The following is a 27,040-nucleotide window of genomic DNA, read 5'->3' as shown; positions in this document are numbered from 1 at the left end:
AGAAACCGAAATTCCCACTTAACTTTGATATTGATCACTGAACCATGAATCAAGGTCAAGTTCAGGTAATCCCTGTCTAACAGTCATGCATACCTTGCAATCTAAATACCAAATACAGTTGTTCTACTACTATAAATGAAAAAGTCAGATGATTAAGTGGTCATTGAACCATGAAAAAAGCAGAAACATCAGAAAATAAGGCACTTGTATTCTAAATATTAAATTCTCCAATTCATGAATCTATATATAACTATATACCAAGGGCTAATGCTGCCTCCAGTTTAACCTACCATTTACTTAGGAAAATGCCTATACCAAGTCAGGAATATGACAGTTGTTTTCCATTCGTTCTGTTGGTTGATATTTATAGACAAACGTTTGATTTTGTCAATTTTTATGGATTTCCTATTTTTGTTTATACTGTTACTTTCTTCACAGACTAACGCACAAAACATGAATGAAACACAAATAATTTATTATCACAGCAAACATCATTTTGATTTTTTCTTTTTTTGCCTATCAGCTTCCATCTCTGATCGTTTCTTGTCCATCTTCTTTTGTAACAATGCTTTCTGCTTAGCGTCTGGCAATTTACTTGGTACACCACTGCCCCTATATAACACCCCTTCTTTGATAATGGTAGCTCTCGCACGTGCTTTAACAGCATCACCACACCCATGAACCTCTGCCATGGAATGATTCAGACAGAATCGTCTCTGACAGAATTCACATGTATGACCCAATGTCAAGGTCTTAACCTTACATTTCGTAAAGTTACATTTACTATCGAGTTCCTTCGTTGAGGCAATGAGTGCATCAAAATCATCGGGATCAACATTTTGTAATTTAGCAATCACGTCTTTCTCAGCATTTGTTTTCATATTTTTTGTTGAGGATGGTGGCTTCTTTTGATTTTCAGGTCTATTTTTAGCACTTTCTTTTCTATTTTTAACACTACTAGCAGATTGTGCAGCCTCTTTCTGACGTCTAGCACAATGGATTTCATGAAGGCTATAATTAGCTTTGATGACATCCTTACTACAATGCTTACATATCAACTTATTATTATTAGATTCAGCAGGAGTTGTATCACTTTGTGATTTGATTTCACCAAGATGGGTTGAGGTTGGTATTTCCTCCTGATCCCCAGTTTGTTGTTTTTCATATGAATCTTTTTCCTCGATAACTTTTATGCCTGGTTTGGAAACAACAAGATGTCTCTCTTTATCAATACCCCTGCTGACATGTACAAGTCCCAATTTCTCTGACAACTAAAATAAAAAAGGAATGCTTACTTTTTACAAAATAAAATTAAAAGTTAATAAACAGGAACTGCATAATAGTGCAATAGTTTATTTTGGCATCAGGTTTTGTCTGCAGTTTTGGTCTAAGAATTGGCATTTAAATCTGTACAAGGTTAAATGGTTCCCCTTTATGGTCTTGTTTAAAGCCTTTATTGGGTTTTATGACCGTGTGCAATGCATTTAATATATGGTTATAAGGAATTGTGCAATACCTACAGTGAGCTATAGTTTCTAACTTCTATGTAATTTGGTCTCTGCTGGAATATTGTCTCTTTGGCCATCACATCAAATCTTCTTAATTATATAAGGAAATTGTAAAGTTTGTGTAGGGAAAGTTTCCCAGTTAAATGCCTAGCACAAATATAGCTAAAAAATATACACACAAAAAAATAAAATGATTTGGGAATAAACTTATATATTGTACTTATGTCACTTTTATTTTCCAATAACTCCCTCAGACAAGACAAAAGTCTCCCTAGACATTTTTGGCTATATTATCCAGTCTATTTTGGCTTTTTAATCTTTTAGTGACAAGCATACATGATGAATATAAAAATAAGATATGTGGTATCATTGTCACATTCTGTATGTCCAAAGTCAGGAGCCTGTAATTCAGTGGTTGTTTTTCTTTACTCACAAATCAGGTTGTTGGATTTCTCATTTGCATTGTTTCACATGTTTTCATGTCAGAGCAGTTTTTAGATAGCTCACTTTAATAGGTTTTGCTCATTGTTAAAGGTAATGTATTGACCTATAGCTGCTTACATCCACTTCCTTTGGTCTTAGCTCAGTGTTCTCCCCAGGCCATTAAAGGACCGCGGGCCAGGGATGTATAATTTTTTACCGTGGTGGTATCGGTCTTACTGCGATGTATAATTTTTGTCTGTGGTGCTAAAATTTTCAGTAAAGAAATCGTAAATCGGTAAAGTTTTAAACGATTTGTTAAATCTTTTCTGTGCGGTATAAAATTCCAGGTGAAATTTGACCAGTTCAAACCAGTTGAACCCAGATTGTTGACACCAGGTTATCGATTTACCTTATGAGGTTAATCTTGTTGATTGGATTAAATCGATGTAATTAACACTTGTTACATTATTCTTTTGTGTTTTAATTAGGAGTTTATAACTTTATAATCACTGATAATTATTTTATGGCTTCACTCACAACCCAAGCGCTGTGACAAGTCTGCAAATACTTTGTACACAAACAGTGTGGACCCGATAGTTGTACACACGTCTGTACTTTTTTGTACATAATAAAGTTGGATCATTAGAATAGTATAATATGTCTGATTAAACCATGGCCAAAATTTTCTTTAATTATGACATAGTTAGTGCATGATATCTGGTTTCAAACTATAGTATCTGTGAACATGTAATTCAAAGGGGACGGACATCTATACATATCACATGACCCAGTTACTTCACGTAGAATATTAAAGTTTATTTGCAATTAATTGCAATCTATTCTATTTAATAAATAAAATGCATGACTGTACCTTCAAACTGGATATCTATATCCACAATTAATGAATAACAGAAGTAATCTTGCAAATTTTATCCATAAGCACATGTTAAATCTATTTATATCTACTTCCTGTCATTTACTGATGATTTAGGCAGGAAAATAGGGAGACTTTGTTGTTGACATTGAATATGGTTACTTCCTAAGATAAATTTATAGATTTAGGAATTCTTTTTGAATGGATCATGAAAAATAAAGATTTAGATTTCAGTGCAGTATTAAGTCTGTATCAATGTTCGATTATCACCAAAGACAAGAAAGGTTAATATTTACATGAAATCTATGGCAAAAAGTTTTTAAATTTCTGAATTTTTTTTTTTTTTTTTAAATTTAAGATAGAAACTGGTTCAAATAATAAAACAATATTTGTTCTTGTTAATTTTATATCTCCTTATGACAAGAATCCTTTCACATTTTTAAATTGAACATTTTTGGTCTCCTTTGAATGATATTTTATTTTTATTGATCATGGATTCTATAAAAGATTTGATTACTTTAAATTTAGATGAATATTTTGTAAAGAATCATGTTTTATTTATTTAAAAAAAAATATTATTAAAGTATAGAAATAGTTTATTGACTTTACTTCTTTTTTACCAATAATTTTCTGACTCAATGTCTACATAACACAGTACCACAGTACTAAAACAAAACAAGAGAACTGCAGTAACTAGAAATATAGCTAAGCGAGGCGATGCGACACAACTGATTGTACGAATCATGTCACCAAGCTGTCCACACGCATTACCCTGGTGCTATCCAAAAATCCTGGTGAGAACACTGCTTAGCTGGATATTTGTCACATTAGCAATCATATCACATCTTCTTATATTATGAGACATCTATCCGGCATGTATCCACTATTATATACCATACCTCATGTATTATAAGTCGATCATACGAGTTTAATGAGACAGGGAACTCCATTATTTCTTGACATGGATCTGTCACAAACTTGTCTAAATGTTCCTGATATTCCTGTGTCTTCTTCATTAAAATGGCCTCATCCCTGTAAAAATCAAATCCTTGTTATTTTTTGAAAGAAAAAAGGTGCCAATGTTAAATGTATGAAAAATCTAGAGAGAATCACTTCCCGCCAAATTTTCAATGGCTTATATCTTGAAAACAAGCTGACGAACCTTTACCTTTTTTCTACTTTTTTTAGTTGCTTAATTCATGTACACTCAATTTATAGCAGTCTTTTAAAAAGCTTGTTAATTTGCAACAGAGTAGCAAACATCCTTAAATAAGATCAAACTTACAAAATTTTTATGATCTCATTTGCATAACGAAATTAGGGAAAATTCATCCTTAGAAAAAATTTCACTCACAGCGTTATGCTCTAATATTTTTAAATTGATTATAATTAGTGTTTGCTTTACTAATCAATTTAAAAATATAAGAGCATAATGCTATGAGTGAAATAAAAAAGGCTATATCACAGCTATTCTTTAGATTACATATGTTCTACACTTCTCTTACTAATTTTGAATATTGTCTTTATCCATACTAATCTTGAAGACATACTTAAAAATATTAAACTACATGTACACTTATGGTCCTACATCCTGTTGATACTTATATTTTGGCTTTGCACAAGGTATTGCTCTGCTGTTTTTGATAGTTGTCTCCTTGGCAATCATACCACATCTCCTGATTTTATTTATATTTTGAATCAGCTTTCATTTACTGCAATCACTATGAGATCAGTTTTTTATTTTTGCTAAGTGTTTTTTTCTGCTTCCTGACAATCTGATGAGTCAAGCTCTTTCCAACTGATTTTTACAGCTTGTTCTTATTTTGTGCTGTTACACTACATGTTTAACCCTGCCACACTTTATGACTTTGTGTCTGTCCCTAGTAAGGAGCCTGTACTTCAGAAGTTATTTTGGTTCATGTCTGTCAGATTTGTTTTTAGTAAATTGTTTTGTTATAAATTAGGCTTTCAGTTTTTCTTGTTTGAATTCTTTCACATTTTTCATGTCTGGGCCTTTTAGAGCAGACTTTACAGTATGGGTTTTTCTCATTGTTGAAGGCTTACAGCCTTACAGTGGCCTATAATTGATGACATCCACTTCATGAACTCTGGTGGATAGTTGTCTCATTGGTAATCATACTACATCCTCTCATTTTTATATTCAATTGAAAAGGAAAAATCTGTAAAAACCTCTCAACAGTTCTTTTTGACACTTCATTATCTCCATGACCTTTGAGTTGATCTCTAGGTTCTGGTCTCTCATTCTGTTTTGGTTTCTGTTTCTGTTTTGGTTTTGCCCCTTGGCCTTTCTGACCTTTCTGACTGGTTACTTTCACAGACAGAAGGTCACTCAAATGATCAGGTCTTAAAAGTTTGGCATTAACTACTCCGTCTGAAATGATATTTAAATGTGATTCGAACTTGAATTAAGCACTGTAAGTTTAAGCTTTTATAATTTTAGATAAAATATGGATTTGGATTGGTTTCTATTTATATAATTATGTCATAAGCAAATACCATGAAAAACAATGAGGGTCTGGATGGGGGCTTTTCATTTCTGTATTCTTTTTTTTTAGGTAATTTTTCTCTATTCTTTATATTTTTTGCCCTTTTTTCTCTGTTCTTTATTTTTTGTCTATTTTTACATATGGAAGTTTTTAACGACATTGACTGGCTATACAGCCCTTGCACGGTCTATTTTTGTCTATTCTTTATATTTTTTGCCCTTTTTTCTCTATTCTTTATTTTTTGTCTATTCTTAATATTTTTTTGTCTATTTTTGTCTATTCTTTATTTTTTTGTCTATTTTTGTCTATTCTTTATTTTTTTGTCTATTTTTGTCTATTCTTTATATTTTGGCCCATTTTTCTGTAGATTTGATCCATTATTCTCTATTCTATAAACCCCATCCAGACCCTCACTAATGATACACCACTAAAAGAATTGGGTTAACAGGAAGTGGATGAGGCATTGATGTGAAAACTACATCACACGGTAAAGCATACTTACTTGGATGGAGAGTTGTCTCATTGCCACTCGTACCACATCTTCTTATTTATATTTACTTCACAGTATGGCCGAATAATAATTTCAACACAGAGATCTATTTTTATATATGTGATTATAGCAAGTGCACCAAAGATACCAAAACATTGTATTTACATTCTATATTTTTATATTATGTGATTATAGAAAGTCAACCAAAGATTAACTCATTGTATTTACCTTCTATATACTGATGTGCAGTCTGAACCTCTCCATTACATGTCATATACTCCATTAACTCATTGTACTTACCTTCTATATACTGATGTGCAGTCTGAACCTCTCCATTACATGTCATATACTCCATTAACTCATTGTACTTACCTTCTATATACTGATGTGCAGTCTGAACCTCTCCATTACATGTCATATACTCCATTAACTCATTGTACTTACCTTCTATATACTGATGTGCAGTCTGAACCTCTCCATTACATGTCATATACTCCATTAACTCATTGTACTTACCTTCTATATACTGATGTGCAGTCTGAACCTCTCCATTACATGTCATATACTCCACTAACGCATTGTATTTACCTTCTATATACTGATGTGCAGTCTGAACCTCTCCATTACATGTCATATACTCCACTAACGCATTGTACTTACCTTAAGCTTCTATACACTGATGTGCAGTCTGAACTTCTCCATTACATGTCATATACTGATGTGCAGTCTGAACCTCTCCATTACGTGTCATATACTCCATTAACTCATTGTACTTACCTTCTATATACTGATGTGCAGTCTGAACCTCTCCATTACATGTCATATACTCCACTAACTCATTGTACTTACCTTCTATATACTGATGTGCAGTCTGAACTTCTCCATTACATGTCATATACTGATGTGCAGTCTGAACCTCTCCATTACATGTCATATACTCCATTAACTCATTGTACTTACCTTCTATATACTGATGTGCAGTCTGAACCTCTCCATTACATGTCATATACTCCATTAACTCATTGTACTTACCTTCTATATACTGATGTGCTGTCTGAACTTCTCCATTACATGTCATATACTCCACTAAAGACTTGAGGAACTTGTCGTGTCCAACTGTCTCACTATCACATATTACCATCAGATGTCTCCTGGCTCGTGTAATGGCTACATTAATTCTTCTCTTCTCTGCAAGGAATCCCACTTCACCTGTAGAGACAAACACTATTTATGTAAACTGTTCATGTAAATATTCATGTAAAATAAGTATCCATTTTAAATGTTCAGTAAAATAAGTATTCATGTAAAATATTCAGTTAAAGTATTCACGTTAAATATTCATGTAAAAGTATTCACGTTAAATATTCATGTAAAAGTATTCATGTAAAATATTCAAGTATAATATTTATGTAAAACAAGTATATGTATATCTTAAAATGATCAATCAAATTTCTTGACTGGGATGCACAATACATTTCCCTAAATGTGGAGCCTGAAATTATTGGGTATTACAAGAGACAATTTAACTGTCTTTTCATTTAATTTTTTTTACCACCTTTTTGAGTATTGGATAAGAAGAATTAACAGATGGGAAAAATTCATGGTTAAATCTGTTTAAATTGCTATATCAACAATTGACCCATAACAGCTCAGAGCTTAGATATTAGTTCCTCAAGTTGATTCATGTAACATAAGTTTTAATATGAACTGTATACCAAAGTATTCACTTAAAAATTTAAAACCTATAAAGTTATAAACCCCATCTGATGTTAAATTGTATCTCCCAGAGGTTTAAAATTGATTTCAGAGGAAAAACGTCCAAGATTGCTTTGCATTAACAAATCAGTTAAAGGCCAGGTGTTCAAAATAACACTTAGGACTGAAAGGTCAAGGACTTTTTTTTATTTCAAAACTTACTATTCTGTGCTTGTCATTCAACATTAAAGACCATGTGGTGACCTTTCTAGGACTATTTCATGTTGACCTTTTAATGACTTTTTTGAATAACTTGTTTGACTGCTATATAACTGTAATTTATCACACACCTACTTTATTGATTGATTGAGTGATTGATTGATTGGTGTTTAACACCACTTTCAACACTATTGGCTCTATCTTGGTGGTCAGTTTTTATTAGAGGAGTAAGTCGGAGTACCTGGAGAAAACCACTGACCTTTGGCAGGATAACTGGCAATCCTACTCAATTAAAATTGGAGTCAAATGCACAACCTAATTGTTGACAGGCTAGTGATACAGTTGATGAACTACTTAGACCACTGGGCCATCGAGGTCCATACTTTTATAGATAATAAATAAAGACACTCAATACTGTAATAAAGTGGTTTATTTTCAGTGATTAAATCACAATATTTCTAATGCTAAACCTGCTTGCCATCTTTTTTTCCATTTTTCAAATTACTTCTAAAAAGTGATGTCTTAATCTTAGGATTATTTCTCACAAGTGATATTTTAGCCTTAGGATTACTTCTCACTAGTGATTTCTAACCTTTAGGATTACTTCTCACAAGTGATTTCTTAACTTTAGGATTACTTCTCACAAGTGATTTCTTACCCTTAGGATTACTTCTAACAAGTGATATCTTACCTTTAAAATTACTTCTCACAAGTGATTTCTTACCTTTAGGATTACTTCTCACGAGTGATATCTTACCCTTAGGATTACTTCTCACTAGTGATTTCTAACCTTTAGGATTACTTCTCACAAGTGATTTCTTAACTTTAGGATTACTTCTCACAAGTGATTTCTTACCCTTAGGATTACTTCTAACAAGTGATATCTTACCTTTAAGATAACTTCTCACAAATGATTTCTTACATTTAGGATTACTTCTCACAAGTGATATCTTACCCTTAGGATTACTTCTCACAAGTGATTTCTTACCTTTAAGATTACTTCTCACAAGTGATATCTTACCTTTAAGATTACTTCTCACATGTGATTTCTTACCTTTAGGATTACTTCTCACAAGTGATTTCTCACCCTTAGGATGACTTCTCACAAGTGATTTCTTACCCTTAGGATTACTTCTCACAAGTGATATCTTACCCTTAGGATTACTTCTCACAAGTGTTATCTTACCTTTTTGATTACTTCTCACAAGTGATTTCTTACCTTTAGGATTACTTCTCACAAGTGATATCTTACCTTTAGGATTACTTTTTTCATGTGATTTCTTACCTTTAGGATTACTTCTCACAAGTGATATCTTACCTTTAAGATTATTTCTCACAAGTGATTTCTTACCTTTAGGATTACTTCTCACAAGTGATTTCTCACCTTTAGGATTACTTCTCACAAGTGATTTCTTACCCTTAGGATTACTTCTCACAAGTGATATCTTACCTTTATGATTACTTCTCACAAGTGATATCTTACCCTTAGGATTACTTCTCACAAGTGATATCTTACCTTTATGATTACTTCTCACAAGCGATTTCTTACCCTTAGGATTATTTCTCACAAGTGATATCTTACCTTTATGATAACCTCTCACAAGTGATATCTTACCCTTAGGATTACTTCTAACAATTGATAAATTACCTTTAGGATTACTTTTCACAAGTGATAACTTACCCTTAGGATTACTTCTAACAATTGATAAATTACCTTTAGGATTACTTCTAACAAGCGATATTACTACTGCTTCCTTCTCTCTGCCTTGGAATCCATCAACTGATTTAACCTCAACTTTAGGGTAATTGGAAGACAATCGAAGTCTTAAAAGCTCAACCTGGAAAATATGTTATTATTGTTAAACAATTGTCTGCATCATTCAGAAGCTCACCCTTAAGCAGAACAAATGAAGTCTTACAAAAGGTAATGCCTCTGATTAGAGTTTGCATTACAAAGCTAATATTGTTCTATGTACCTAATAAATTGGAAGCCCTCAGTTGAGAGTGAAAGGTCTACAGTAACCATTCTACAAGGTCCTTACTGCAGTATTTAATAACAAAATGAATGAACTTGGCTTTAAAGTAGAATTTAATATGAATTATTCCCCTTGCTGCTAAAATGACAATTTAAGGGGCAATAACTGCTATATCTTTCTGAACGTGTCTATACAAAGATCTTACCTTTAGATTGTAAGGGGCAATAACTGTGATATCTTTCTGAAGGTGTCTATATAAAGATCTTACCTGTAGATTGTAAAGGGCAATAACTGCTATATCTTTCTGAATGTGTCTATATAAAGATCTTACCTGTAGATTGTAAGGGGCAATAACTGCTATATCTTTCTGAATGTGTCTATATAAAGATCTTACCTGTAGATTGTAAGGGGCAGTAACTGCTATATCTTTCTGAAGGTGTCTATATAAAGATCTTACCTGTAGATTTTAAGGGGCAATAACTGCTATATCTTTCTGAAGGTGTCTATATAAAGATCTTACCTGTAGATTTTAAGGGGCAATAACTGCTATATCTTTCTGAAGGTGTCTATATAAAGATCTACCTGTAGATGTAAGGGGGAATAACTGCTATATCTTTCTGAAGGTGTCTGTATAAAGATCTTACCTGAAGATGCAAGGGGCAATAACAGCTATGTCTTTCTGAAGGTGTCTATATAAAGATCTTACCTGTAGATTGTAAGGGGCAATAACTGCTATATCTTTCTGAAGGTGTCCATATAAAGATCTTACCTGTAGATTGTAAGGGGCAATAACTGCTATATCTTTCTGAAGGTGTCTATAAAAAGATCTTACCTGAAGATGCAAGGGGCAATAACAGCTATGTCTTTCTGAAGGTGTCTATATAAAGATCTTACCTGTAGATTGTAAGGGGCAATAACTGCTATATCTTTCTGAAGGTGTCTATATAAAGATCTTACCTGTAGATTGTAAGGGGCAATAACTGCTATATCTTTCTGAAGGTGTCTATATAAAGATCTTACCTGTAGATTGTAAGGGGCAATAACTACTATGTCTTTCTGAATGTGTCTATATAAAGATCTTACCTGTAGATGCAAGGGGCAATAACTGCTATATCTTTCTGAAGGTGTCTATATAAAGATCTTACCTGTAGATTGTAAGGGGCAATAACTGCTATATCTTTCTGAAGGTGTCCATATAAAGATCTTACCTGTAGATTGTAAGGGGCAATAACTGCTATGTCTTTCTGAAGGTGTCTATATAAAGATCTTACCTGTAGATTGTAAGGGGCAATAAATGCTATATCTTTCTGAAGGTGTCCATATAAAGATCTTACCTGTAGATTGTAAGGGGCAATAACAGCTATATCTTTCTGAAGGTGTCCATATAAAGATTTTACCTGTAGATTGTAAGGGGCAATAACTGCTATATCTTTCTGAAGGTGTCTATATAAAAGATCTTACCTGTAGATTGTAAGGGGCAATAACTGCTATGTCATCCTGCTTCAGTCCATAGGATATTAGTTTTTCAACATGAGTAGCCACAATATCAGCCTCACCTGTTAAATATTAAATTAATACTGCAGCTAAAACATTTCCTATGCCAATTTTAGAAAAAGGTAGGCGAAAGTGTTTTTTTTACACCAGGAATCAATAAAAACAATCTTATGCCAATATATCAATTTACCTAACACAAAAAAAGAGGTCTCTGAAAACTTGTGATTTTTTAACAGGAATTAAGTTATTAAAAAAATTGTTTGCCAAACTTGACACAAAAAAAATGAAAATCACCAAACAAGGGATTCCGAACTTGATCCATCATCCTTATGCTAAAAAAATATGGGAATCAGTCAAAATACTTTTTAACTTTCTTTTTTTCTTAACCATGGAAAATGTTGAGCTGGAACCCTTTTCAAAGAGGAACCCAAAGATACTGTCTAAAAATTTCTTGATCAATGCTTTATAATGAGTACTTTGTATAAGCCAAACCTTCATTTCCCTTGGATATTTCTTCTGGCAGATCTAATTCATACATTTCACAACCAGCTGTATCAATCAGTAACAGAGGCTCAGATGTTTCCTCATTATCTGTAATACCTGGGATGTCTCTAGAATATAAATGTTATATTGATATGACAGTATAATATTTTAATTTATTATACTTCACGTTAAAATGCCAGATTGTGATTGGCTAATACAAGGGAGATAATTAACTCTATCCCATGGCTAAGCAGGAGACAATTTTTTGAATGTCATCCTGTCGTGCAGACCAATCAAAAATCGAAAATTAAAAGGACAATGAATTGAGTTTACATCAAATAATTAAAGACAATACTCAATTTCTACATTTTGGCTCAGAACTTTTTCACAGACTTTCAAAATAAAAAATTTAAAAATCTTGCTTCACTTCTGTTGATTTTTCTAATACTGGTAACATTGTTATGTACGTGACATCATAGTAAAATACTTTAAATTTCATATTCCACAAATAAGAAATAATCCCATTTTTGTCAATTGTTAACAATGGCAATTATAATTGCACATAAACATTTCTGCATTCACAGTATTAGAATAGTTTGTGTCTGGTTGTGTTCACTGTTTGGGCCTTAGAAAGGCAATTAAATCTTTGCTGTATTCATAGTTGGTGCTTCACGGCCTAGTGCAATGCATTTAAATTGACCCTGAAATGGTCGTATATGGTACATTTCCTGGGAAATATGGAAATACGGAGATACTTTTCTGTCAAACAAAAAAAGTAATCAACTATAAGTAGCTTAGGATGCCTGCAGGATGATAACATAGGAATGCTACTTCACATTTTAGGGAAAGCAGTGGGGAGGATTGTTTCCATGAGGATTAACATGATACCTTAGCAAATGATCCGAGACTGAAGGGTGTGCCACCAGTTTACCATCATATAACTGATCAGATGACCACTGCATGATGACCTGATTCATTCTGTATTGTGTTGTCAACATCCTCATTATCTGGTTGTCATAGAGACCAAGGACACGTTCCATCAAGGTCGTCTCCAATCCAGTCTTAGCAGCCCTGTGGAAAGGTAAGTTGAATAATGAAGCATGAGATAACCAGAAAGCTTGAAATAAAAAGGAACAAATCATAAGACAATGATATAAAGAGTTTTAAGTTATTGGGGTAATTTAAATGTATGGAATATCTTTGCACAGAGTGCAGTACCCTTTGGATATAAATATAGCTGATGAGCTTGCTCTGAAGCAATAGCAATTAATACTTAAATGAAGACAAATACAGTAAATTAATTAAAATTTATGGGGTACCTGTAGTAATTTTCATGGATTTCATGGGTTAAGGTGAGCCAATATTTTCAAAATTCAACAAAATATAGATTTTCTATAGACTTTTCACATAGATTGACAATCAAATTAAGAATTTCATTCATTTTTAAAGGTCTATTTTTAGAACCTTATGGATCTTCGTTTTATTTTGTTAAAGAAGCAATTTAATTTTTGATTCATCAAAGGGAGATAATTTAAACAACAATATTTGTCAAATTCTGGAGGAAATATTTCACTTAATATCATTGTAAATGTAAAGAACTTAATCATTACACAGTATAGTAGTGGGTAACTGTAAATGTAGAGAACTTACTCATTACTCAGTAAAGTAGTGAGGGGCCTGATGGGGGGGTCTCATCACGATTCACGAGTTGATTTTTTTGTCAATCACGATTCACAGAAAATAAATTTCCATGATCACGGATCACAAAAATATAAAAAAAAAAAAAACCTGGTGAAAAACGGATCACGATAGCGAAAATGCACCGATCACGAAGAACGAAAATAACCCATCAGGCCCCTCAGTAGTGGGTAACTGTAAATGTAAAGAACTTAATCATTACACAGTATAGTAGTGGTTAACTGTAAATGTAGAGAACTTACTCATTACACAGTATAGTAGTGGGTAACTGTAAATGTAGAGAACGTAATTATTACACAGTATAGTAGTGGGTAACTGTAATTGTAGAGAACTTACTCATTACACAGTATAGAAGTGGGTAACTGTAAATGTAGAGAACTTACTCATTACTCAGTAAAGTAGTGGGTAACTGTAAATGTAGAGAACTTACTCATTACTCGGTATAGTAGTGGGTAACTGTAAAAGTAGAGAACTTACTCATTACTCGGTATAGTAGTGAGGAACTGTACATGTAGAGAACTTACTCATTACTCAGTAAAGTAGTGGGTAACTGTAAATGTAGAGAACTTAATCATTACTCAGTATAGTAGTGGGTAACTGTAAATGTAGAGAACTTACTCATTACTCAGTAAAGTAGTGCGTTACTGTAAATGTAGAGAACTTACTCATTACTCAGTAAAGTAGTGGGTAACTGTTAATGTAGAGAACTTACTCATTACTCAGTAAAGTAGTGGGTAACTGTAAATGTAGAGAACTGAATCATTACACAGTATAGTAGTGGGTAACTGTAAATGTAGAGAACTTACTCATTACTCACTTAAGTAGTGGGTAACTGTAAATGTAGAGAACTTACTCATTACTCAGTATAGTAGTGAGTAACTGTAAATGTAGAGAACTTACTCATTACTCAGTATAGTAGTGGGTAACTGTAAATGTAGAGGACTTCCTCATTACTCAGTATAGTAGTGGGTAACTGTAGATATATAGAGGAATTACTTGTTACTCAGTATAGTAGGGAGTAACTGTACATGTAGAGGGCTTACTTGTTACTCTGTATAGTAGGTGGTAACTGTAGATGTAAATGACTTACTCATTACTCAGTATGGTAGGGGTAACTGTAGATATAGAGAACTTACTCGTTACTCAGTATAGTAGTGGGTACCTGTAGATGTAAATGACTTACTCATTACTCAGTATGGTAGGGGGTAACTGTAGATATAGAGAACTTACTCATTACTCAGTATGGTAGGGGGTAACTGTAGATATAGAGAACTTACTCGTGACTCAGTATAGTAGGGGGTAATTGAAGATGGTCACCAGCCAGTATACATCTAGGTACTTTCAACAATGGAATCCAACATGCTGCTTCTATTGCCTGGTGAATATAAGAAAATTACTAAAGAACCATTAGTGCATAAGCCAAGCTGTTTATCGATTTGTAGAAGAAAGAGATTTTGTGTCAGGTACTGGTCTTTGTGTTAGGTACCGGTTTTTGTGTCAGGTACTGGTCTTTGTGTTAGGTACTGGTTTTTGTGTCAGGTACTGGTCTTTGTGTTAGGTACTGGTTTTTGTGTCAGGTACTGGTTTTTGTGTTAGGTACTGGTTTTTGTGTCAGGTACTGGTCTTTGTTTCAGGTACTGGTTTTTGTGTCAGGTACTGGTCTTTGTGTTAGGTACTGGTTTTTGTGTCAGGTACTGGTTTTTGTGTCAGGTTCTGGTTTTGATCTCAGGTTCTGGTTTTTAGTGATGTTAAAGTGATGTTAAATGAAAATAACTGCTGACATTGGGATTAAAGACATACAACTTTTAATAATAATTTTGCTAGAAAAAAGAATCCATAATTTGTATGTATAATGCAATGTGATTAATTAGGTTGCATATGCAGAAAAAGTTCCCTCACTTTCCTTAAAACCCAAATTTTAGTCAAATGTCAGTGTATTTAAAAAGCTGTGACCTAGATCTTCTACTTATTGACATCAAATTCGATTGTGGTCTTTTTCTCCTAAAGAAGCATTGTCCCTGCAAATTTGGTAAAGATCTGTTGTTGTTTTTTACATCAAAATCAATAGGGGTCTTTATTACCCCAATGCATATTATCCACCAAAGATTAGTAAAGATCTAAATCATGGCTAAACAAATATTGTCCAGAAATGAAACGCTCACAAACGTTCGTATATTTATAGGTATGGTAACCTTGACTTTCGACCTGCTGAGCAATAGCAGTTTTGCTATATTCCACCGAGCATTTTCAAACAAAGTTTGGTAAAGTTTGGGCATATGGTTCCAAAGATATCACTCAGAAACCAAAATTTTACCTAATTTCAGTCTCTTAATATGGGTACAGATTTTAATGATACAAAACCTACATCAAGTATACACAGGACAAAAAGAATGAAATGCCAATAATAAAGCACATGTTTATATGTTCCTTTTGGGTGGTATATGGATCTATTTTGGTCGTACGACTTATGTGCTGAAAGACCTTCAATAACATGGGGGCGAAAAAACATGGTTGGAGATAAATATAAAGGTTTTTAAGGAGCATACAATACCCACATATCTGTATCTGAGGAGCATATGATTTCCCAGGAATTTATATATCTAATCTAAAAGTATGATGATAAATAAAACAAATATGCACCAATAGCCTTCCAGAACTCATCAGGTAGCACCTGTTTCATAAAAAAGGGGCATTCTGTATAAGAATAATTTTTTGTAGATAGATTCAGTCAACCAAATGGTTTACCCTTGTTTCACTTTCAATGTTGACTTTCTTTTCCTTTTAATATCTGAACACACCTAGAACATGTGTAACCCATATCTAGCTAAGGGGTTAAATTGAAGGTCACATGAATGAGATTCAATGAGGTCAAATTATTGACTTGCAAGTCAATAATACATCAGCAACCTTTTTGAGCATCTTTTGACAAATTTGGGTCAAACTGACTGCTTATAATGAAATAGTATTACAAAATTCCGCTTTTATCAATACTTGAAACAAAAAGAATGGTATTTCAGATGTTTGTCTAAATCGTAGCTAATGCACTTTTTAAAGGGAGATATTATTTTCAATATACCTAATCATAGATTTTATTAGACAGAAAGCAATTTCCTGACATTTCAGTACATTTCACAACTAACCTGTGAACATTCATCAATGACACCAAGGTCAAAGTGTTTATCATCTAACAGCTTCAGTGGACCATCAGCAGATGCACCAGTCATGGTTGCTAAGACAACATCAGCTTTCTTCAGGATTTGTTTGATGGCTGTCTGCTCTCTCTGGACTAATTCTTTTCTCAGAGATTTCATATCTTGTCTTAACCTCTGTCTCTCCCCTTTGTCTCTTGTTTTCTTCAGTTTTGACTAATATAATATAAATTATACATCACATGAACTTAAATCAAGTTGTTTAAATATAACTTATAACTTCATTTATTTTGGGTGTTGCGTTTTCAGTTCGGTCCATTGAGTCTATGATGGATTTTAGTTGTCTATGTTTTGTTTACTAGAGTAATTTGGTTTGCTGCATCACTGAAGGGGGGTCTTCCTATATACAGGTAAACACAGATGTGCCGCTGGAATGGGTCACATTTTCAGAATGTTAAATATATCAATGGGGTGCAACTTCATGGGCTTACATAACAATGGGTAGAAATTTGTATGTCTATGGGTAATATACCCAGTAGCTCCTTTGAATAAAAACTTTCAAGCATGGAATATTAAATACATTAATTGTCATGGAAAGATCTTATTTATGAAAATTAAACTGTCACAAGGTTAAGATAAACATAAATAAATTGTTGACAAATGAACATGTCTCACCTGTAAGTTATTTTGATAGTAGTATAATGCAAATGTTGAAATTAAGATTGAAACACTTTAACATGTCAACTATGAAAATCTTTTAAAAGTCAATACACCATGACTGAGGGTGCAGGGCCAAATTATCTCTGTTAAAATGAGATAGTATCACAAAAGATTAGTAAGGAATCTTGTTTTCAGGTACATGAGGTATGCTAAAGACAATCAAAATAAGTGCTCTCTGAAAAGTTGATACTTTCTAAATCAGGTAATCAAATGTTTGCCCCTTACCATAGCTTTATCCATATCACTTCTAACATCCTCCACCAGCCTTGTATCATCACTGGTAGATAATATGGCATCTAGTGAATACTTACCATAGCTTTATCCATATCACTTCTGACATCCTCCACCAGCCTTGTATCATCACTGGTAGATAATATGGCATCTAGTGAATACTTACCATAGCTTTATCCATATCACTTCTGACGTCCTCCACCAGCCTTGTATCATCACTGGTAGATAATATGACATTCAGTGAATACTTACCATAGCTTTATCCATATCACTTCTGACGTCCTCCACCAGCCTTGTATCATCACTGGTAGATAATATGGCATCAAGTGAATACTTACCATAGCTTTATCCATATCACTTCTGACATCCTCCACCAGCCTTGTATCATCACTGGTAGATAATATGGCATCCAGTGAATACTTCTGAATATGTTTTAATACTCTGGCAGGGTGACCAAGTCTTACAATCTTCTGTTTATTAGATGCTAATCTTTCTACCAAGTTATCTACCGCTATGTTGGAAGGAGCGCAAGCTAAAATCTGTAAAAATGAAATCACCAAGACATGATCAATGGAAGCCATGTTTTATTTGCATCTTCCTACTAAAGCTAAAATGTATCATGACTGGCATTGAAAATTAGATACAATTCTTTTGTTATAGAATTACCTTTACAATATGTAAACATTTGATACTGTATTGTGGGAAATTTTCATAATGGATTTATTTTTGCTAATTTCGCACTTAACAAAAAAATGTAAATATTTCCCCCCACAAATTTTTGTTCTTCATGTATAGTTATAATCAATGACAAGAATAAAATGTTGACACAGAGATATGTCTCGCCTTTATGTAAATTTGATAGTATAATGCAAATGTTGAAGTTGTAATGGCAATATTTTAACATGTAATCTATGCAAAACATCCAAAGTCAATGAACCATGACTGAAGGTGCAGGGCCAAAATAACCTCCAAGGAAATGAGAAATGCCAATGCTAATAAAACTGCATACCAAATACCATTGACTTATCAATAATATCAGTGGTTTCCATTTAACTGACCTAAATACAAACTTGACCTTGTAAACTATGCAAATGTTTCAAATTCAATGAACAATGATAAGGGGGTGGGACCATATAATCTTTATATAAGACATACAAATGCTTATACAACTGCATACCAAATATCATTGACTCACCATTAGTGGTTCATCTTATACTCCAAATTGGAAAATAAAATATGTTTAATGTTAAATGTTTATACTGACCTAATCACAAACTAATACCTGTTAAGTAAGCAAAAGCTTCAAAGTCAATAGACCCTTTCTTGAGGGGGAGGGGCCGAATAATCTCCTTGGAAATGAGATGCCAAATGCTAATTTAGATGCTGATCCACTTTTAGCATAAGCACCACTGCTTAAACAGCTTGAGTGGATGACAATAGAGAACAGAATCTCATACCATAAATCTGTTTTGATGTACAAATACTTAAAGTACATGTATGAAGCCCCTGTATGTTTAACCTAAAAATTTAAAGAAATGCCAGAAAATAACCAATATTGTTTAAGGAATATGTCTTAAAAAAGTTCCAAAAGCCAAAACAGAGTTGTATAAGTAATCTTTTATATATTTAGAATCTTTTTTATGGAATAACTTGCCAGTATCCCTGAAAAAATCAATCTCAAGTACAAGTTCATCTATTTACATGTTAAAAAAAAATATAGCAACAAGAATGTGTCCATAGTACACGGATGCCCCACTCGCACTATCATTTTTCTATGTTCAGTGGACTGTGAAATTGGGGTCAAAACTCTAATTTGGCATTAAAATTAGAAAGATCATATCATAGGGTACTAAGTTTCAAGTTGATTGGACTTCAACTTCATCAAAACTACCTTGACCAAAAACTTTAACCTGAAGCGACCAAAAACTTTAACCTGAAGCGGAACAGACGGACGAACGGACGAACTGACAGACAAACGGACGCACAGATCGAAAAACATAATGCCCCTCTACTATCATAGGTCAGGCATAAAAATAAGCTAATACTGTACAGTAACAGATCCAGGATAGAGCATAGAGGACGTATCCTTTGATCGCAAAAAAAAAAATCTCATGTTTCTCACAATTTATATGATTTTTTAGCATCCACAAAAAATGTCTGATCAGTTTTTTGGAATTACAAATTTTCAAAAATCCTGGTGCCTTACCTTTTTACCCTGTTTGACTGCCTGGATAATGATTTCTATTATTGTTGTAGTTTTGCCTGTTCCTGGAGGTCCATGGACGACAGCAATCTCTGGCTGACCTAAAGCAAATCTTACAGCCTCTTTCTGAGATTCATCTAAGTCACTATTTATATAATAGATCTCTAAAAAGTCAGGAAAAAAGGTATTGTTTCAATGGAAAACTGTATAACAACTTTATATTAGAAGTTGTTTAATTCAATGGTATCATTTAAAGAAACAGCATAGATTTTTTAAATATTCTAACAACAAGGACAACAGAAAAGTGGACAATATATTTCATAAATTGAATTGCATGCTAAAAAAGGTTCATATTGTGACTTGTAGCTGATATTTTTCATTATCAATATGCAGAAAACATTATTTATATGTATTAAAAAAGGTTGGTTTTCATTTTTTTTTTTAGGATAACTGTACACTCACGTAAAATCTCAATTAAAAAACTTTCACGCCATATACATATGGAAAGAGAAAAGTGTTACCTTTGCTTTCTAAAGGAGGAGATAACTCTGATTCCTGGAATAAGACAGATGCAAGGTGGCTGCATGGCTGAGAATGGCCTTGGCTTAGTCGGTTCAAAGCACTAAAGATAAAACACAAACAACTTTTATCTTTATCTTTTATTTTATTTTTAAATTCAGTGAAAATTGTTAAAAACAATTATGATTAATATTACTACATTGTACCTGTATCAACGAAATTGTAAATGTTTTTACAAGAGAAACAAAACATAATTCAAACTGGTTTTTTTTTCAAATTTATGAATGAGTTTTTGTTAAGACTTTAGTCATTTCTTTCTGATTTGACTTCTGCACTTTCTTGGCCACCTGCTATCAGTGAGAGATGACCATCAATGAGACATTTACCCAACAACAACAAAATTATTTGAAACAAAAATCTTTTTTGATTGACAAACTCCAATACATAGGACAAGCTCTAAATGTCCAACAGTCTTGGATTTATGGTAAATGAATTCAGCCATAATAACAAAATATCTGACATCAACACTCAACAGCCAACTAAATAAACTTCCACCTACATTTTTACAAGTTTCACAGGCTGGACATCTTGAAAAAGCCTCCATTTAGAAAAAATAATTGTAATACTTACCTTAATGTAACCTCTTAAATCCTACCAGTGTGAATCTGATTGAAATACAGAACATATGTCAACTATTCCTAAACAAAGGATCTGACTACACTCTGCTTTATTTTCTGTTGTGAAGACATTTTTGAGGTCCTGGGGTTTAGTTACAAAGATTCACACACTGAACTAATTTGGAGGCATAAATTTAATTGGTAAATTATATTTATCAGAACAACAAGTAGAACAGAGATGTTTGAGATCCTTGTAAGTGTAACATGGATGCAGGACATGTAATCAGATTTTACCAGAACTTTGGGAATTGTTACCTCTACAGTTTAAATTCGTTGTTTGATGTTGCCTACCCATGCATTGTAGGGTTGGGTATGTAGGTAGGGATTTTTTTTTTTGACCAACAACATAAGTTACATGTTTTAGACAAGAAAACAACTTTAGAGCAGGAAAAACTCTTATAAAAAAATTTGAACCAATTTGTCATACATTTTTTCAGGTAGGCTGCTTTTTAGGTTGGTAGGTAGGCAACATCAAACAATCTAAATTTTATTTTTGGCCTAATCCTTTACTTACTTTTTGATTCTTTTGTATGTCACATCGTTGGCTAATTTTGTCAGCTTATACAAAGCATCATCGTCCAATGAAAATAGATCCTGGCTCTCATCAAATGCCACATTGATCTCTGTCTGACTAACTCTTGTGATGATTCCAGAACCAGCACTGTCTGTCTGTTGATCACTTGATGATTGACACAATCCTACTATATCACCTGAAATTTAGAGTCAAATTCAAGGAGTTTTTTTGTTTGTTTTGTGCAATATCTGCTTACAATTATTGTTTAACAACCATTCAGTTGAACTTCCAAAGTTTACTCAATCTTCCTGATATACCCCAAGCATACTGGCCAAAATCAGTGAAAATGAAGTAGGTTCAATAACAAGCTTCTGTAACAGAGGCATTACAAGGCTTATAAATATATCTTATATAGAAATTTGGTGAAAAACTAATTTTTTGCTTAGTCAGCCAAAACTTTTTTTGTGAAGACTGGAAATTATCTATTTATGCTTTGATCATTTCTGTATTTTCTGTATTGTAGTATGATATGCCTTTTTGTTTCTGTTTAGACTAAAAAGTTGTCTTATAATAATTTGATATAACCTAGTGGACATTGTATACAAGTAAATCTACCCCTTGTATCATAAATATTTACATTGAACATAGTAATGGCCAAACACCTTTAATTTTATGTTCAAAACATTAACGATGCTGTAAAAGAAAATAAATTATTTAATCTTTAATTTGTACAACACCAAAGCCAAACTAGACAGATGTAGAATAAATAACATCTGTATCAAAAGGAATGTTTCAAACCACCAATGTTCTTCTATCTATGACTTTGTAGAATAATAATTTAGGTGCAACTGATACACATGTAATGAAAGAGATTCCCTTATTTAATGGATTGATGGTTTTTTACTTTGTCCAATGCCATATATTTCATGCATAGTCATGACAGCAATAGCAGCAAATTAACAAATAAATCTAATAGGTAAGACCTGCACAGAGGGTCCACCAGGATGAAGGGCGGGAAATTTAGACTGCAACTGGAAAAAGTGAATGTTTGGATAAGGGCTGAAATTGCCATGAAAAGGGCACATATGGACATTTCAAAGTTCTTTTATGTGCAGAGAACATGGTGCTCTCCCTTTAAAAGGTATCAAACATAACTCCCCATTCTAACTGGACATGGCTGGGTATTTATACATACTGTACCTCCAAACAGATGTCACCTAAGCATGGGTTTTACTGCCAACAGGAGAAGACCAGGTGACCATATTTCAGTAGACTCTTTGGATTCCTACCTTATTTGGAATATACACATGATATCAATGATTCAAATAGACATCAATGTAATCTTCCTCTATTTCAAAAGAAAAAAACTCTTGCTGCAACTTTAAAAAAAATTCAAATCTCTACTCCACTGGTTAATACATTTATGACTACAGATGTGAATCCAGGATTTTAAAAAGGGGGAGGCAACGTTCTGAGTGGGTATGTAAAAAGTTTATGCATTAACCATATATGTAGCTACATAAGGGGGCTGGACCCCCTGCTCCCCATAAATCCACCTCTGATCAGAGTATAAATTTTGTTAATCTAAGTGGTACTGAGCCTTTAGAGGATAAAAATTGCTTTCAATTGCATTATAAACTTAAAATTAACCACTGCATTTTATAAAGCATATCTAGACAATATTGTGAAATGAGTTATTTCCCTTTGTCCATAAAAAGAATGTACATGTAGAACAAATAGATTTATACACCATGGACTACTTCCTGCAACTTGTGTAAATTTAATCAAATATGTTTTCTATAAAAAAAATTCATTTAACATGTTTAATGTTAATCTTAAATCAGATGGTTAGTTTTATCTTTTGAATTGTTTAACATTTTGTTATCTTAGGCCTTTTACAACTACCTGTTAGTTATGGGTTTTGCTCATTGTTGAAGGTAGCACGGTGACCTGCAGTTGTTTACATCCTTGTTCACTGGTGGATATTTGTCTCATTGGCAATTATACCACATCTCCCTATTTTTATACTATAAGCTCCTGGCGCATTTATTTTGAAAACAAGATAAACATGAATATATGTCAAAAGGACACCTTTTCAGTAAACCACCTAATCTGGGTCAAAACCCTAATTTGGCATATATATGAAATAGTTCATTTCAAAATAAACATCACGAACATGTGTATTTAGTTCTAAGTTAGCATGACCACAAACTACCTTACATCAAAACTTTAATCTGAAACAGGACAGACGAACAGACTTACAGAAGGAAAGAAATAATGCCCTTTACTATTGTAGGCAGGGCATAAAAATTAACATGACAAGCAGTACCAAATTAAGAACTAAAGCCTTCTGACATACAGTATCTAATTTTCAAGACTTTACAGTACCTGAAGTAATATTATGGGATGGAAATTCCTTGATACCACCAGAAGCCTCAAAAGACAAGATAGTTCTGCCATACAATCCTGTTTTACGTCCACTGATTTTAAGTTTTAACAGACAAACTCCCCTTCTTTGTAATTCCTTGGGTGGTAACTTTTCTGTCAAAATTCTGAAATTAAAAAATTTAACAAATTTTATTGATATTAACTCATACTTCCCTCAAATTTTCCAGTCAGTTATCAAGAGCATATCTAGGCTTTTGAAATTAGGATGGGCACATGTCATTCTAGAAAATTTTCACAATTCAGATTAACAAATTATGTGAAGTTTTTTATCTTCTTGTTGAAATTAGCGATTATCCTCTTTGAAGCTGCACTTTGAAGGTTTTTTAATGTGTGTTTTACTTTTAGGACTAACATGATAAATACATTGTAGTTTCAATAAGAAAGGGGAAAGGTTGTGCATTAGTAAAACTGTGCTATCCAATATTTTTTATGCATTATTCATAAACAGTGCATTCATTTTACAGTGTTTCTGTATTTGAAGTGTGACTATGATTAATAAGGGCAATTATTCTTTAATACAATGGGTCAATTGACAATTTTGGTATTTTGACTAATTTGTTGGTCTTATTTTGTTGAACATTTTTGCCTTTTAAAGATCTGTCTATCTATCTTAGTTTCTGTAAAAACTTAAATAAAATTCTCCACTGGCCGCAGCTTGATATGACCACAAAGGTTGAAACCTGAACAGTTGGGGCAAGTATGGACACTACGTTCAAGCTTGATACAGCTCTGAATTTGGACTGTGATTAAATATTTGACACAGCATAGGTTTCTGACACCAAATAAATGTGGTCAAAGAACTGAAAAACTTGAAATTGGACTTTTGCCTGTTATGGTCCAATATTCAAAATAAAAATACACGGTTAGATTCAGTATACCCAACATTCCCAAGTACACCAAGAATTTAAATTATTTATTTATTAATGTATAATATTTTAAAAGTTTTAATTTTTTTGGTCATAAAATTAAGGTACATACATTTTTGTGTACACATATATGTATAAAGCATATATATTAAAACTAAATAGTATCATGAGTATTGTAAAAGGTATAAAATATATAAAAAAAAAATTAACAGAGAAATACTGTAATTATTTTATAAGATCCAACCTTGAAAAATCTTCTGTATTGATCACTGGAACACTATAGTCTTGATAAAAGTAGAAAATGTGACTAGATTTTAGATTCAAAAACTAGAGTACAGTTTGAAAGTTTAAGATGCATTAGCCAGGTTTAATTGCACAAAATGTATGTCTACAGTAAAATCTATTTTTAAAAAAACTGTAAAAATCTATTGTGAATAGCCCATCTCAAAACGTAATCCTGATACATGTAACTGTCAAACGACGTCATAAACAATTTGCTTATAAATTTTCCAGGGGTTTTTCAAAAAGCATGCATAGTAGTCAATAAAATGGCAGCATCCATGAAAGAACGAGAAAATAATGTGTTTTTTATAAAATAATACAACAGCATAATGCATTTTAATTACACTATATACATGTGGATGGAGAGTTGTCTCATTGGCACTCATACCACATCTTCTTATATCTATATCATGTATATTGTGGGACACTCCGTTTTTAAATAGTAATGGTTGGACCCCTAAAGTAATAGAAGGCCAATATATTTACCAACTTAATACCTGAATAGGTATATAAAGTACTGTTAATGATAATATACATGTATTTTCTAAACATAGCCAGAAATTAGTAGTACTTTTGCTAATTAATATTCATAATATGTAAATGAGAATTGTACCACGTGATAATAGTTTGAACTGGACTGGCTTGATATCATTAAAATCTTTAAAACACGGATATTATAAGTTGCCCGTCACAGAGTCCTTGTTTATAATCACTCTGATATTTCCGTAAAGTTGTCAAGCGGTCAAAATCAAAACAATGAACGCGAATTTAGTGAATTTTTCGTGTTTTCGTGAGTTTATTCTTCTTGAAATAGAGGCATTTTAACTTTACATGGGAACCTAGAGTTCAACGACTACACATACAAGGTTTGGACTTGCTTATTCTTTGGACATTCAAGTTTCAAGTTTCACCCCGGCAACCTGTATTTCTAATGATCTTGTTAGCCAATTTTCAACACGAAGTTTGCAAATTTGACGTTTCAGCCATTTTAGCCTGTATTTTATACTGCGATATTAAAAGCCTCTCGCTTCGATTTTTAAAATAGCTCAGGAACCTTGATTTTTGCAACGCCAGTCATTATATATCGTTTAAATGGTGTATATTGTTGTGTATATTTATTTTCTGCCCCGGCAACCTGTCTATCACTTAAATCAAAGTTAAAACAGACATTTTTTCTAAATTCCCTATCATTTCAATATAATTTCCATGACCCGTATCCGATTTCTTTAGTATAATATTCAAATAAGCAAAGTGGCGTTGATTTCTGGATATGATAGGGGGAACAAATCCTCAGCCAACGGACCCAGGTCAAAACCATGATTTTTCCTGTCACAACTAAAATGTATGGACCAAATGATTGCTATGAATTATATTAATCAAAAATAAACTTCTACAAGTTTTTGTATCGTGGACGTAAACCAAATCCTCAATGCGACAATAGATAAAATGTCTAATAATAACAAATGGTAAACCTCGTTTCTTCTATTTCAGTTTCTCTTTCTAGATCTAACAGTTTAAGGTGAGTCTCAATGAACTTTTCCATCTCTACTTTCCCTATATTCGATAAAAACTAAAAAGCCTAATGTTGAGTAGTCTAAAAAAATGTTGTCATCGTTGGTCAGATTATGGGATAGGGAGAGAAATTAGGTATTCGATGTTACTTTAAAATTAAAATCATGTCAATGTCGGAGTAGACATTATTATACGTACTGTAATTTGAAATGTATATTGATATATAAATCAATTTTTAAACATAATATTATCAATTGATTAAAACACGTACGTTTAATATTAAAACAAAACTAACAAACAATTGTCAGTTGGGGTGTCTAAATGTTCGACGATAGATTTTTTTTCTTAAACTTCTAAGTCAATGTATACTTTCAAATTTTACTATGAAAAAAATATAAAGGGCCTATAAAATTTCAAACAAATTTTACTATGAAAAAAATTAGATATAAAATAGATATAAAACAAGAATGTGTCCATAGTACACGGATGCCCCACTCGCACTATCATTTTCTATGTTCAGTGGACCGTGAAATTGGGGTCAAAACTATAATT

The 27,040-nt window shown here is 32.8% G+C and overlaps 1 protein-coding gene across 25 annotated transcripts; it reads right to left on the bottom strand.

Moving 5' to 3' along the window:
• Nucleotides 1–458: 458 nt before the first annotated feature.
• On the bottom strand, nt 459–26,617 carry LOC127714132 (DNA-binding protein SMUBP-2-like). 25 transcript variants are annotated; one of them, XM_052220108.1, is made up of 19 exons: nt 26,449–26,617; nt 23,769–23,932; nt 21,381–21,576; nt 20,192–20,292; nt 19,674–19,834; nt 17,806–18,006; nt 16,508–16,732; nt 14,645–14,742; nt 12,558–12,740; nt 11,679–11,797; nt 11,154–11,248; nt 9,431–9,554; nt 6,863–7,011; nt 6,763–6,790; nt 6,580–6,651; nt 6,391–6,462; nt 4,996–5,197; nt 3,705–3,837; nt 459–1,271 (listed from the first exon to the last, which is right to left on the bottom strand). In XM_052220108.1, the coding sequence occupies exons 1-19, from the start codon at nt 26,517–26,519 to the stop codon at nt 492–494; spliced, it is 3,174 nt and encodes a 1,057-aa protein (XP_052076068.1). In that variant the 5' UTR covers nt 26,520–26,617; the 3' UTR covers nt 459–491. The 25 variants fall into 25 exon arrangements, with proteins under 25 accessions (XP_052076068.1, XP_052076067.1, XP_052076072.1 ...); XM_052220107.1 differs by lacking the exon at nt 6,763–6,790 and having other exon boundaries at nt 6,835–7,011; XM_052220112.1 differs by lacking the exons at nt 6,391–6,462; nt 6,763–6,790 and adding an exon at nt 6,319–6,346 and having other exon boundaries at nt 6,608–6,651; nt 6,835–7,011.
• Nucleotides 26,618–27,040: the final 423 nt, after the last annotated feature.

This window comes from Mytilus californianus, unplaced genomic scaffold, assembly GCF_021869535.1.
Source record: "Mytilus californianus isolate M0D057914Y unplaced genomic scaffold, xbMytCali1.0.p SCAF_9, whole genome shotgun sequence".
Taxonomy (NCBI): domain Eukaryota; kingdom Metazoa; phylum Mollusca; class Bivalvia; order Mytilida; family Mytilidae; genus Mytilus; species Mytilus californianus.
Note: the sequence above shows the minus strand (reverse complement) of the source record. Positions and strands in the feature narration are given on the sequence as shown.

What these genes read in the sequence shown, in the direction of transcription:
- LOC127714132 (XM_052220106.1), bottom strand. Translation starts at nt 26,519, where the DNA reads ATGGAAAAGTTCATTGAGACTCACCTTAAACTGTTAGATCTAGAAAGA. An exon ending in ACATACAAAAGAATCAAAAA is followed by an intron (nt 20,293 to 21,380) that starts GTAAGTAAAGGA and finishes TTTTATCTTTAG; the next exon opens with TGCTTTGAACCGACTAAGCC. An exon ending in ATCGACTTATAATACATGAG is followed by an intron (nt 1,272 to 3,704) that starts GTATGGTATATA and finishes TTTTTATTTTAG; the next exon opens with TTGTCAGAGAAATTGGGACT.